Source organism: Callorhinus ursinus, unplaced genomic scaffold (genome assembly GCF_003265705.2).
Source record: "Callorhinus ursinus isolate GAN/ISIS: 27379988/994484 unplaced genomic scaffold, GSC_fseal_2.0 scaffold2, whole genome shotgun sequence".
In the NCBI taxonomy this organism is placed as follows: domain Eukaryota; kingdom Metazoa; phylum Chordata; class Mammalia; order Carnivora; family Otariidae; genus Callorhinus; species Callorhinus ursinus.
The window spans coordinates 53,211,766-53,226,563 of record NW_027397064.1 but is presented as its reverse complement, the minus strand read 5'-3'; the positions used below and the strand labels follow the sequence as shown (position 1 = coordinate 53,226,563).

Here is a 14,798-nt window from a genome sequence, read left to right as displayed (position 1 = left end):
TTGCAGAGTATTGCTTATATGCAAATTGACCTTCTACAGTGCCTCAAGGGTTTGGTCCCTGAAACAGATCTGCCTCCCTGAAATACTGCTTCTACTCCTTGTTTAGGGAGCAAAGAAAACCAAATGTGGAGGGAGCAAGGTCTGGAGCGACTTTTCACCCTGCTGCTGCCTCATTTGAAAAGCGGGGTGATAATGACATCTGCATGTTTGCCTTTCTGAGGGGCAGGGCAGGAGCGGATGTGAGGGGAGTGCCAGGCCCCAACCCACACACCAGTTGCTCAGGGTACAGTTCCGTTATTGTTGTTCTTCATAGAGAACCCTGGAGTGAAGACCAGCCAATGTGTTTTGTTTGTATGAAGCCAAATTATGAGTTAGTGGGGTTTGTTTTTCCCAGGAAACAAATGACCCTCTGAGAAAACCCTAACACCCTGTTTCTAATCCCTGTCGTTCTGAAGGGGGGAGTTCCTGGGGTCAGAGGTACAGAAAACACAGTCTGCACCCAAGCTCCTCACCCTCCCTTCTACCCTCTTTCTTCCACAGCGCTCAGCTGAAACATGGCTTACATAGGAAAATTCCAGAGCCGCAGATGCTGGGATGCTGGTTTCTGTCAGAGTTGCTGAGAGCCTAACCCTTGATGTTTCATTCCCAACTGAAAATACATCTCCCCCAGCAGTTTTGCCCTTCCCCAGCCGCACTGGGTTCCGGAGTGCTGACTCTCCTTTATGGGGTCGAAGAAGGCTTTCGTGATATTGCAAAAGGCATGCTTTCTCAAGATAGGCTGGAGGAAGCCTGGAAAAAAACCCTCCATATTTAATGATGCTATTCCAGTGAAGCAGGGCCTTAATGATGATAATAATAATAATTAATGGCACAGCTAGAGAACTGACAAATAATGGGGAACAGATGATCCCTTCTTGGCCTAAAAAAAAAAAAAAAGTCTGTATGCCTGCAGAAAATTAAACAGATCCTTTCCTGGCAATTTAAAACTCAGAGGCCTCAGCCAGAGTCAGTTAGTGGTTTTTCTTTTTCTCCGTGGAGAGCTCAAAGTACAAAAGCCCAACTATTTTCAACTCCTGCACTGCCACGTGAAACAAAATAAGGCATATGACTTTAGCCCTGGGTCTCAAGTTTAGCTGCAATTCTCACTTTCAGACTGCTCCCACCAGCAATTTTGGGTTCTTTTATCTTTTATAGCTTTCTCAATTGTGCTAATAAAGTGTAACTTTCTCGCCCTGTTTCTACTTCTACTGTCTTTTAAAATGGCTTTGGATTTCGCGAAATGGGAACATTGGGCCACTCACTACTTGGACCAAGTCACTCTGTCGGTGGGCTTCTGTATTCCTTCAGGAAGGTAAGACTGTGGTTTGGTGACAAGCTATATAAGCAGTCTCCTCTGCTAAGTGGACCTGAAAAGTCTTCTTACCAATAATGAGACCCAAATGAAATCTGCTCAGGAAGAATTTGAATAAGGTTCTTAATCAGGCATCTGAAAGAATTTTAAAAAGCCACCAAGAAAAACAATCTTTTGGCCTAAAAAAAAAAAAAAATGTGCCCCTCTTCCCTGTATCTACCTGTGGCACTACAAAGAAAGAGGTAGCAAACATTGTTTTATTGGTTTTCTGTCAAGGGGAGAAGCAGAATATTAGGTCTGTACCTCACTTTGAAGGATCATCACAGCATGGTTAAAATGGTGATGCTCCAAGGTAGCGGAAGTTCCGTAGAGCTGGGCCAGGGCGGAGCCGCTCCTGAAAGAGGACAGAAGGGTGAGTGACCCAGGCCTTCCACCTGCCAACAATTCTCCCACACCAGCTCTTTGGATCAAACTGCTTTCCCTGCTTTGGCAAAGGAACATGAGCATCTACATTCTCAGGAAACTGTGTAGTTCACTCATCCATGAAGGAAATATTTCGAAAAACTTCTATGTGTTAGGCTAGGGCCGGTGGATGATACAACAATAAATGAGACAGAGTCCATGTTGCTAAGAAATTTACAGACTAGTAAGGAAGATGAGATGTGGTCATAAGGGAAAATAATGCACATAACCCAGATACCCAGATACCTTAGAAATTGTTCCAGGTCCAACCAAAGTGCTGTGGATGATCTGAGGACAAAAGACATAATTTCTAGCTCAGGGGATCAGGGTACGCTTGATGAACTAAACCTTATGTAGCTTCTGAGCGCCCAGAACAACTAACTGTCTTATACTAAATGTATTTGACGCTCCATGGGAAAGCCCTTGGAAATATTAGGCAGAGCCCATTTAACCGCTACATGTACGGCCGACAAGCTCCTACTACGGTTTCCCAGCCCACAGCCCCATTATATCTCAGGGTAGAACTCTGGTAAGTTCCCTGGATTTGGAGTCAGACCCTGGCTCTTGGTAATAGCTCTGGACAATTACTTGGGTGCTTTAAGATTCAGCTTCTTTGTCTCTAAAGTTATGATAATGCTACCTACCTCCTATTATTTATGAAAATAAAATAAAATATTTGAAAGTGCCTGTCATAATGCATGACACGTAGCAGACTGCAGTCTAGTAAATCAATTAAAACCCATATATATTTCCATCTGCGAAAAGAAAATGCTAATTGAGGGGCACCTGGGTGGCTCAGTCAGTTAAGCGTCTGCCTTCAGCTCAGGTCATGGTCCCAGGGTCCTGGGATCGAGCCCCACATCGGGCTCCCTGCTCGGCGGGAAGCCTGCTTCTCCCTCTCCCACTCCCCCTGCTTGTGTTCCCTCTCTTGCTGTGTCTCTCTCTGCCAAATAAATAAATAAAATCTAAAAAAAAAAAAAAGAAAATGTTAATTGATACTTGAAAAAATCATTTTGAAATATCCGTAAATTTTGCTCATGTAGAACAACGTAATTCTCAACAATATCAGTTCAGCAAAGTATTTGTTGGAAATGTCCAAGTGTGTTCATTTCCAGCTCGTGTGGATTAGGAATTAGAGCATCTTAAGAGCCAAGAGAGATCCAGAGACTCCTATAGTTTAAAGGGCAGTCCTGGGACTCTGACTAACGACCCATCTAGGTCCTTGTATTCTTTCCTGCTCATTCCAGGGAGTTTGGATGTTGAAAGGGCAATTTAGCTTTTACTTGGAAATGCCAGAGGTTGACAGCTCCCAGTCTGCCCTGCTAATGAGAGGAGCAAGAACTGCATTTATGTGCGATGTGAAGGATTTTGGTCATGAGCTGCCCTCCATCCCCAAGATCCCCAGCCAGATCAGGAGCCCAGGGACCTGTGATGCTTGCAAAGACTCAGAACTCACCACCTGTTGGGAGAAGCACAGGGTCCATAGGGATTATTATGAATAGAGTTGGTAAGGAGGGAACTAGATTTTAATCGGGTATGTGTTATTTCTTTCAATCTTACCTTAATCTATACCATTTAGTAAGTGAAAATTTGTTAGGCTACTCTTAGTAATCAATGATTAATTAATATTTAATTTTAGTTACGATTTTCTATCAGCTCATTCTTATGAAAATACATTTTTCAAAGTGTACACTGTATGCCTTTGGTTTGGTCTTTGAAATTCCAGGCTGTGTTATATGCATGTCACATCCAATTGCCTGGCATGGAACAGGTGCTTAAAAAATATTAGCTGCTTGGCTAATAAGCTTACAGTGGTATGGCTAGAGATTATAGTTGGAATTGGAAAGTTGACAGTAATAAGCGTGTTAGCATATTTTGTGATAATGTCTTTAACAATGATAGCTATCATGAGTACTTACCTATCATACACTAGGCAATATATTAACAACTTACTATATAATTTCATCTAGTCCTGACAACAGCCACAAAAGAGGTGTTATTTTTCTCATTTGACAGATGAGGAAACCGAGGCTCAGAAGAGTTATGCAACTTTCCCAAGATCTCACAGCTGGCAGGTACCAGTTCTGGACTGGAACCCAAGCTTGTAACTTTCTTCTCATTGCATCATGAGAAAGATAACTTTCTCATTTCTGCTACTGAGTCTCCATTTTTGCCAAGCTGGTTGTCATCAGTGAAAGAAGATTTCAAAATGTAATGCAGAATTTTACTTGTATAACTGCTAACCACAGGCTCAGATTCCTGTGACTTATTTCTATTCACCAGCCAGGCCCAGTTGCACCTCACTTAGTGGTGTGAATCCTGATAACAGAGCTCAGGTCACAGTGCAAAATATTCTCTCTTCCTTTATCATGTTGGTTTAGCAGACCTCACAAAAGTTAAACCAGCTAGATGATCACAAATTACATTTTCTTCTTTCAGGATGAGTAGGATGTTCCCTCCCTTAACCAGGGGACACCTTATAACGAATACTCTGGTGCCTCCTACATTGCCCCTCTCCCGCTTCCCCAGATCCACGGGGCTTCTGAGTGCTGCGTTCCGTCACAAGTCCTCTCGGGTGTTCCTGCAAATGCAGCCATGTGACTGTCCCCCATCTGAGCATCTTCAACAGCAGGCTCTCTCTTTGTTCCCTTTGTAATTCCATCTTATATTCTCCTGACTCTCACACAATACTGAGTTCATCACAAAAATATGTAGATTTTGCAACTGAAGCAGAGTAAGGCTACAAAAGTGCAGGAAGACATTGTGATTCATTCATTCATTCATTCATTCATTCACCTATCATTAATTCACCCAATAAGGACTGATGACTTTCAGCAAGCCAGGCTGCAGGCATGTGGAGCACAAAGATGAATAAGGCTTGGCTCTTGCCCTCAGGAAGCCCACAGTCCCCTATAGTTTTGTAGGAGACATTCTCTGATTAGACTTGCCCTGATAACACTCACCTTTCTGCAAACAAGGTGCCGTCTTAGCGTTCACAGAATAGAGCGTGAGACTAAACCTACTTCAGTTTTCTAGAGTAAAATCATATAAGCAAGAATGCTTCCATTTCCATATGGATCCTTTGTTTACACTGTTAGATTTGGTCGTTGTCAGTTTTTCTAAGACTGCAAAACCCCTTGGTGCTTTTTCTCTCGGGCCGAGTATCACTGAGGATGTTGCCTATACCTGCCACTGTCATGCTATGAACCTCCTAGGGCCACAGGAGTGAAGACATTAAACTTGATGTAACTGGCAAAAAATAAAATGTGTCTGTTAGGATATACCTTATCAAAAAGTAGTCTGCAGAATATTAGTTCTTTGAAATATTAAATGGCATGTGGGCAGAAATGAAAAAGTCCCATGGTCAAAATGCTGGGTTTAAAAAGTTAAGGTTTTTTTTTTTTACTGTAGGTTTTCCCAGTGGTATCGATATGTGAAAATACATTGTGATTTGGCAGGCGAGGAATGTAATATGCAGTATTAATCAATTTTACTTTATCATAAAACCATTTTTTAAAAGAGGCCATGTCTTTCATGTAATATATTTTGTGTAAAGGTATACTTCCAGTTTTTCATGTAAAATATGAAAAAGATACCCAAATCAATTTCATATGGAAAAAATGAACTTTCCAGCCTTCATCTTAATTGTCTGCGGTAAGTATATCCATCATATAAGAGCTTTGGGGCACACACAGTGTAGTTACGAAAATATTACATATCCAAATGTGGAGCTATGTATAGCTCCAAATTGTGGATATCCATATTATATATCCAAATGCCAAAAGCACAGGAATATTTATACATGTGATTATTCATGATGCTCATTATTGATTAGGTCATCCCAACATACTAAAGTTTTTCATTTTTGGATAGGCGACACACCAAGGAGACACTTATTAAAAAGAAACGTTGAAGTGAAAATTCTTTCCCTACAGGCATTCAGCACTGTGCACAGGGAGCAAAAATAAATAAATAGATAAACAAACAAACAAACAAACATGCAAAACATGCATAAGTTTGCTAGATGTGCATAAAGAGAGATGTAATGGAAATGTGTGGCCGTGGCTTATGGGAAAGTTTTAAAAGGAAAACTATGAAAGGTAATTAGGAAATTGAGAATTGCTGGGAGGTGGTGAGGAATGGGATTAGGCTGTCACAGCAGATTAATGTGCACCAGGATTTCACTTCTGGGACCTGGCCGAAAGCGACAAGATGGGTTTTCATTCCCAATAAATGAGTATAAGAGATTATGCTAGAAATGAATAGAAGAAGTCTCCTAGGAGAATATACTACAAAGCTGCTTGGTACTGATATTTAATCATCGGGGGCAGCTGTAATGGAGAGGGAGATGAGTGGGCAACGCGGTCCCTGGAGAAAACAGGAGAGAGGTGTTCACAGAGTACTTGCCAAGCATGGTGGGATAGCAGCCCTCTCTGCCTATTGATCATTCACTGCACGCGCTCCAATACTTAAAAATTAAGAATAAAATAGGAAAATGCAAAGGTTCACTCATCAGAAAGGCTAAGAGAATAAATCATATTGTGCTATAACTAAAGTCACAACTTTTTATTGTAGAGGCATTTTGCATTTTATATAGTAATTTGTCCCTTGCTAAATGTCTCCTGTTTCTTTATAGCCTTACATATGAATAAAAGGTACTGTATGCTTTGCCACATAATAATTGGTGCATTTAAATCCCATTTCCAAATCACTTGAAAGGTTGGAATTATACTGTGAATACTTTAAGGGAAGGGACTGTTTGTTATACTTCTTTATTTCTCCCACAATGCCTAGCACAGAGCCTTACACAATAAAGCACTCAATTATTGTGGAATAACAAAGGAAATGAGGATTAGATTTCTTCTTAGGGTTTTTCTAAACAATGGCACACTTACTGAATAAGTCTTATTCTAATCAATAAAAAGGTAATCCCTTCCCCATGATGTAAAAGGTCTCTTCCAGTATTCACTGTTGAAGGAAATTTTAACTGAGGTTGGGTTCAAAAGTGACTCTCTTAGGTAGAAGCAGGGCTGATGGACATCCCATGAGCTGGTAAATTGTGTACAAGTTTAATCGTCTCGAGGAAACACGTCAGACTACCTTGGAACGGGTAGATTTGATCATGTGGTATGAGGATGCCAAAAAAAAACCTGAATTCTAATATCATCAACTTAATACCTATCTCACATGTTGAAAGTTGTTTAATCTTACACCAGTTGCTTGAGATTGGGAAACTTAGTTTCCGTTTTTGTAAAATTAAGGTGTTGAAAAAAGATATAACTACCAAGGTTTAGTTCAGTTCTATGATTTTTTATGGCTCTGCGTCTTGATTTGCTGGATGTCAAAATATATTTTAGTTTTCCAGAGCTCACATATATGGCAAGGCAGCTAATAAACTGGAAGCTCAAAGGCCCCAAATAAATATTACAAAGTCATGAAAGAGAGTATGATGCAGTGGTTAAAGAGTGGCTTTCGGAATCAGGTAGCCCAGTCCAAATGCCACTCTGCCACGTTCTGGATGTATGAATTTGGGCAAGTTAATTACTTTCCTGAGGCTCAGGCCCTCCCTCTTAAATGGAGACAAAAAATATCTGCCCTATAGGTATGCTGGTGAGCACCGGAGGTAGGAAACAACACACTGTAGTTCCTCTCTTGGTCTCAGGGACTGTTAGTTGCAAAGAAGAGAAATCTATTAGAAGCAGCTTCACTAAAGAGAAGATTGATTAAAAGATAAAATGAACTCTGACAGAGCCCAATCATCACAAGTGTGGCTGGGTCTCCTGGAAAGGGAGGAGAGATGTGGAAAGCATGGATCAAGTCTGCTTTTTCTCTGTCTTTCTCTAGGGTTGTACAATCTCTTTCTGTTTCTCTCTGAATATCTACTTCTTCTCTTCTCTCTGCAGATTCCCTTTCTTGTCTCTCTTATCTACTTGATGTGGTCATCATGGCTTTCCCAGAATGGCAGCCTACAGCTCCCAAGTCTCTGTGGATCTGCAGCTTGGATCTCAACATCTAACTGAGTCAATATCATGGTAATCCAACTCCAAATTCCTAGCAGATAAAATACGATTAGCTGGGTTTTAATTATAGGTGTGTATTCTCAGTCCAAAATGCTGAGAGGTCAACTGGCAAGAAGGGCTGCCATTCTCAGTGTGATACACAGGCTTTCTCTGGGAGGGGACATTGGTATCTAAGCACAAGCATTGTGCCCTTGATTCTTAAAAAGAACCCACAAGGTGCTCAGTCTTGTTTTATGAATATAATTCTAATACATTTATTTCTTCTTTATGTGTAAGTGGCAGAATGGTAGGGGGCTGGAGAGAGGGTGCTAAAGGAAGATACAATGATAATGATGCCATTGACCTGAGAGAGAGAGGCATCCTAAAAAAATAATGAAATGCAGACACAGGAACTCAAACATAAGGAACTGTCACACTCTGTAATGAAAGTATACTCAGTTTACGCTTCAGTAGGCCCCAGGGACACTATTGTCTTAAGTGCAACATCAAACCTATGTGTATAAATACTATGTTTTATAATAATCTATAAAAGATTACACTTAACAAATCAGGAAACTTTATTGAAAAGCTATATTAAAGTTGTTGAATTGGTTAAAATAAAATCTCATCCATTTATCCATTCATCATTCATTCATTCACTCATCAAACATTCCTTGTGTGTTTCTTATGCTCTAGGTACTTGTTACGCATTACAGGTACTCAAGAAGAAGGAAAGACACAGCGGTAAATCAGCAATTAAAATGTAGTGAGATGCATACTTTTGAAAAAGCAGAAGTCATTATGTGGGCACAGAAAATTGCAAAGGAGGGCGCCTGGGTGGCTCAGTTGGTTAAGCAACTGCCTTCAGCTCAGGTCATGATCCCGGAGTCCTGGGATCGAGTCCCACATCAGGCTCCTGGCTCAGCGGGGAGCATGCTTCTCCCTCTGACCTTCTCCCCTCTCATGCTGTTTCTCTCTCTCTCTCTTTCTCAAATAAATAAATAAAATCTATATATATAAAAAAAGAAAATTGCAAAGGGGATGGTACCTCAGGGATAAAGCCCAGAGGGTGATGCTTTCAGAGGAGTTTTGGGGAAAGGAGAAGAAGGGCATTCCAGGCAAGGCAGGCAGCATATCGGGGATCAGAGAGAGGTGATTAACTGGACCCCCCTCGAGCACTGCAAATAGCCCCTGTGTCTGGAACACTGATGTGCTGATGGGGGTGTGGGTGGAAGGAGTGGGTGCTGGGCCAGGAAAATGGGCAGGAGCCTGACTGAAAAGGACCTTCAGAGGCTAACCTAAGCAATTTGAACATTATCCTGAAAGTCACAGGAGGCCAGTGAATGTCTTTTAAGCAGGAGAGTGATCTCGTCAGAATATTTGTGAATTATAAAGATTATTCTGGAGTGCCAGGGAGGGGGAAAACCGGAGGAGGGAAGTTGGGCTGCTTGTTGTAGCAATCCAGGACAGATGTGAAGAAGCAGCAGTTAGAGTAAGGATGTGGAGATTTAGACTTTGAGGGGTGCTAGGGAGAAGATCTGGGTGCCTTGTGGATTTCTGGTGCTGCCACTCACTGGGATAGAGGAAAAGGGAGAGGGAAAGACTGATTCTGAGGAGAGTGGGGGACTCCAGCAGGAGTCAGAAGGAGGGAGCGGCAAAACGTGCCTGAGGGCCAGAAGGGCCAAGAACGAAGCTTTGGGAAAAGGGGTCCCTGGGGGTCTCCCCAGGTCAGGTGGCCCTGGAAGCCAGGTGGAAGGCAGGGGCTGAGGAAGTGAAGACAATGAACAGACAACTGTCCAAGAAGACTGAAGGGGAAGGAAAGAAGGGAAGAGGACAGAAGCCGGAGGGAGAAGTGGGGATCGAGGTGGGCTTCTTCAAAATGGGGGAGAATCGTTCACATTAACAGGATGCTGAGCACTGGTAGGAAAGGGTAGGAGACACGAGGCAGAGAGAGGAAGATTGATGGAGGGGGGTCCCGCAGGAGGGGGCAAGGAAGGCACCCAAAGCCGAGGCAGAGGGATTAGCCTCGGGCAGGAGGCAGCACAGCCCTTTGGCTGAGACAGGAGGGAAGGATGAAAGGATACGGCCAGACAGATAAGTTTCCACACGGCAGGGCGGGAAACTGAGGGAGTGCTCAATTGATGGCCTCAGTTTTCTCGGTGAAGGAGGAGGCACGGTGATCTGCTGAGTGGTGCGGGGGGGGGGTGGTAGACAGGAGGTGGTTTAGGAAGGGAGAACAGTGTGGTACATATAAGTGCTAAGAGCAATGGGGGATGGAACCGGCTGGGGACGCAGAAAGATCAGCGGGGGGTACAGAGCCGCCAGCTGAGTTGGGACAATATATATCTGGTATGTCTCAGACTCTCGCAACTGTGACATTTTCTCCCAAAGCCTTTAAAAATCTAGGTAAAGTAGCAAGAAATTGAATTGTTTGATTGAACTGGGGCTGAGTTTTTGCAGAGTAGATGTCACAGAAGGTTAAGAGGGTCAAGAAATCATAGGATATTGAGTAGAGAGGGTTGAAGTGACAGGCTATAATAGGATCCAGGATGCATAGAGAAGTGAGTAAGATAAAAACTCATTTGCTCGATCAGGAGTAAATGCAAGGTGCCAGGACTCAAAGGCCTCAATAGGTAGATGTTCCAGGAACAAAGTGAGTGGTGCGCTGTTGACGTTCAGTGGGCTGTTGATGTTCAGACTGTGGAGGCAGACCTGTTCAGGGGCTTCGAAATCAGTCACCTGACAGTTATCTTACTTCTTTGTTGAAGCCTTCTTTAACTTCTCCAGCCCCAAACTTTTTGCTCCAGAGTCTGAACTAACATATCATTTTGTTTGCAAACAGAGAGTAAAAAGAACATTGAAATTGGACCCTCAACCTAAGTTGAGAGACTGGGGTTTTGGTCTTATTTCCAGCACCCATACATTCTACGGCCTTGGCCACAGTGTGAGCCACCAAGCAATGGTTATCTTGGCCAATCCAACTTGCTTAGGGGCAGATTATTTTGTCTGTGCACATTATGTGCTCGCACATCCCCGGTCCTGATGCAATCCTTTGTTTCTCACCTTTCTGTGGGAGGACGGATGAAAGCAGCAGAGACCCTATTCCTCACGTTGCTTTACTGTTACTGCAGCTTATACAAACCCACCATTAAAAAGCCTGCAAGAGATTCTATTGGGTGAAGAAAGATATTTTGCTTCATAAAATTTCCCAAGACCACTTTTATTTTAATAGTCTCAAAAACTGACTTTGAGAGTAGCAAGTCCAGGATGCTTATAATGCCATGAAGTCAAATATTCTGGGAGAAAAAAAAAACAGGCCCTTTAAAATCTGAGCTTTGTTATCTGACTGAGGTCAACAGAGACAGACCAAATCAACAAGCATGACATGAAGGGCAAATTTGCAATTAAAAGAAGAATAGGGAATTATAAAGATGGATGAGCCCCATGACATGCACACCCAAGTCTGCGTGGCCTTGGCCTCAGATGCCAGAAATTAATGCTTTACTCTTTAGCACTCGTCACCTTTGGCTCTGAACAGAAAGGCAAATGCATTAAAATAACAACAATTAGAACACTTACTTAGCTTGGAAGGCATTGTTGGTTCCCCTGTGGTCAAGGTCATGACACAGGCATCCCACAATCACTGCTAAAATTTCCACCTCGGTCAGAATCTCTTGAAACCCTGCAGTCTGGGAAGAAGGGAAAATGGCACAGTCACTACTCAGGGCAGGGAGGATGGATAAGGTTCATCCTCTGAGCAACAGTCAGCTCTGTTTTCATACTCACATCATTTAGGGTAATGATTAACTGCCATCCCCTTCGATGACAGTCAGTTGGGTGGTCAGTTGCAGAGCCTAAGGTCCCCACAGTGATGAATTAGCTGGCTGTCATGGTGGCCCACCCTGGCACACCAGGACACAGTTCAGACTATTTTGTTCCCTTTTTAGAGAAGAGGCTGCACTATCCAGATACAGTGACAGTTTGGCAGCCGCCCAGAGCAAAATATGTTTTGTAATTCTACATTGCAATGATGAGCATCTAGTGGTATGAGGAGAAAAGAGGGCTGTGAATTGAGAAGTGAATGCTATATCCATCAGTGGCCACTCAAAGGAAGGCAGGCAAAAAAAACCACCTTTCATATATACATGTATATTAAAAGAAGCAACTTAGAGGTATCAGATTGCTACATGATAATATTCGAGAAGTTATCTTGTGACTACCTTCATTCATACTAGCTTGGACGACAGATTAAATTTATACAGATAATAAGACAGGGTACGTCTTGAAAACTAGGATTTGGCAGATGATTAGGCAATGCAGATTGAGCATCAGGTGGAGTATTATTGCATGGAATCCTTTTTTTATTAGCCTATGGTAGCATGCTCTTGGGATGCATAGGCTGGATGTGAGATCTTTGGGGAGCAGCATGATGTAATTACAGAACCAAGGTTGGTTGGTTCCTGAGGTCCTTTGGTTAGTTTAGAAGAAGGAAGTGAGCCTCTGGAAACACAAGTCTATGCATTTTCTTGACCCAAAGCCTTTATGTTTCCCCCTTTTTACTTAGTTAAGTCTCCCATTTCATTCCTTATGAAAATCTTTATCAGAGGGCAGGAGGAGGGGGAAAGTGGGGTTCAAATTGCTTCCTTTTTCATGTATGTTTTTTCCCCAAACCTTGGACCAATAGATAGTATCTGTAAGACACTCCTTTAGAGCAATGAAAACTTTGTTTTTTAATCAATTACGTTTAGCCCCCAGCAAAGCTGTGTGCGCCCTTTCATTTTAAAATTTGGAGTTGGCTGCTCATTTTAAGTTACTTTTATTTTACTTCGAGTATTACCTGAATAGTTATAAAACAAAAATCGAATCATGGTAAGAGGTTTCGAATCAAAAACAGTAGTCTCTCATCCTTTCCCCTTCCTGACTCCCAAAGGCACTTAATCTTTCCCTAATTTGATAGTTATTTCCTACCATATTTCTAGATAGTATGACCATAGTATTAGCACTTGGTTATTCATCAAGTATGTATATAGTCCTCCCTCTGTGCCGACAATCCTAAGAGCTCTCCAACTGTTTCACTGACTTAAATCTCACTACTGCCCTGTGGTCCTAGGAACCACTGTTATCCCCAGGTACAGATGAAGGCATTGAGGCACAGGGAAGCTGGGTAATGTGCCCAAGGACTCACAACTAGTACGTGGCAGAGGTGGGCAAGCTCCCAGCATCCAGGTGCCGGAGTTTACCCTTAAACACTGATGTCTTGTGACAGGGGAGAATTCTCTTCCCTTCCCCTCTTCCCTCCCCTCACACTCACAATGCAGTCCAGATCCACACTCTCTGTATAAATATACACAACTAAGCCAACTAGTGTCCAAGGTTTGTGTCCTTTCTGATGTAAATGTTTTTATTTCCTGGAGTTAAGATTTCTTTGAACATCGAAGCCTTCTCACATCCTACACAGCTCTCTAAAGGGTCACAGCATTTCCTCGATGCCTTCCTGTCCCAGGGACCCCCTGCAGTAGCCTGGTCCTGCTCTTTGGTCTGGATTCTCTGTGGGCCGTCAGCTTTCCTCTCCTAGGGGTGACCTCCGGGGTCCTGCACCCCACCCCTCTCTCCTTCCTCAGTTCCTCCCTCATTTTGCAGGAGCACATCTGCCAGTGGCTTAATGAGAAAGGGTGTTAAGTTTTCAACACTGGGGAGTGCCTTAACTTTTGAGGCTTTGCATGATTGAAAATGTCTTTATTTCTCTATTCAGTTGTTAGCTTCCCCTACAATGCTAGCTTGCAACATTTCCACTCAGAATTTTGAAAGACTGCTCTATTGTTTTCTAACTTCTGAAGCTGTTTTTGAGAAGTATATCCAATTCTCATTCCTAACAAATCAGATGTTATTTGATTTTCTCTCTCTTAGAATCCTCTCTCTATCCCTGGGTTTTGGCAACTTCACAAAGATGTGCTTTGGTTTGGGGCTTTTTCCCCCCATCGTTTTGCTTGGTGAGGCTTTTCAACCTGGAGGCTCATTTTCCTCAGCACAATGTTTTTGTAATCTTATATTTTAAAAAATAATTTCCTTTTCACTATTTTTTGGGTCCCATTTGAATGGAACTCCAATTGGTTGGACATTGGACTTCCTGTATTGATCTCTTTATAGTCTTGTCTCTTCTTTCCCATTGCTCATATTATTGACTTTTCCCTCAGTGTCCAGGAGTAATAATTTATAAGCATTTTCTTATTTGTTGCTCCTTTTCTCATAGCATGCTATTCTCTCATGGATGCATTTTCATCTCATCTTTTTGAAGATAATAATTATAATTCCTCTGAAGTTCTCTTCTGCTCCTTGATTGCCTGTGTCCTCTGAACTCTTTTTCTCTGTATTTGCTGGTTTCCCTCAAACGCCTGATATCCTTGAGCGTCTAGTCATATAAGAGTAAAGCATTATAATGTTCACCACACAACAGCTCATGGGGGTGGTATCTGTAGATTGCTGGGCCTTACCACCAGGCGAGCAGAAGGCCAGCTGGCCTTTTGTTGGACATCCCTAAATGTCAGTATCTAAGCTCATTTTCTCTGGACTTGCCAATCTTTTGCTTGGAAATGGTGTAAACGTGGGTGTTGGCATTTTGAGAAAAGAGAACTGTATCTCCTCATCTTTGAGAATGTAGACTTTCACTTAATTCTCTCATTTTCAGGGTGTACCTCACCCTAACTTTTCTTTTGCTGGTGTCCCCAAGTCAGTTTAGTTTCTCCAGCAAATATCCTGGTTTCCTGCAGAGGTGAGGGGAAGAGTAGCCCTCTGACTACATGGAGAAGGGGTGGAGACTTGGGGACTCAGTTTTCAGCACCTCCTCACGCTACTTCACCCCACTTTTTAAATTATCTGATGCCTCTGGTTCCTGAGCCTTGATAGATTCTGGGGAGATGTTTCCTTCCTTCCTTCTTTCTTTTTCTTTCTTTCTTTCTTTCTTTCTTTCTTTCTTTCTTTCTTTCTTT

At 42.4% G+C, this 14,798-nt stretch overlaps 1 protein-coding gene across 1 annotated transcript in view; it reads right to left on the bottom strand.

The window, feature by feature from the left end:
* Window positions 1-14,798, bottom strand: part of PDE11A (phosphodiesterase 11A) — a 382,192-nt gene that overhangs the window by 63,419 nt on the left and 303,975 nt on the right. Inside the window, exons 13-14 of the mRNA XM_025849540.2 lie at window positions 11,392-11,501; window positions 1,655-1,745 (exon numbers count right to left, since the gene is read on the bottom strand). Coding sequence (XP_025705325.1) covers window positions 1,655-1,745; window positions 11,392-11,501 — 201 coding nt within the window. The remainder of the gene's footprint in view (window positions 1-1,654; window positions 1,746-11,391; window positions 11,502-14,798) is intronic.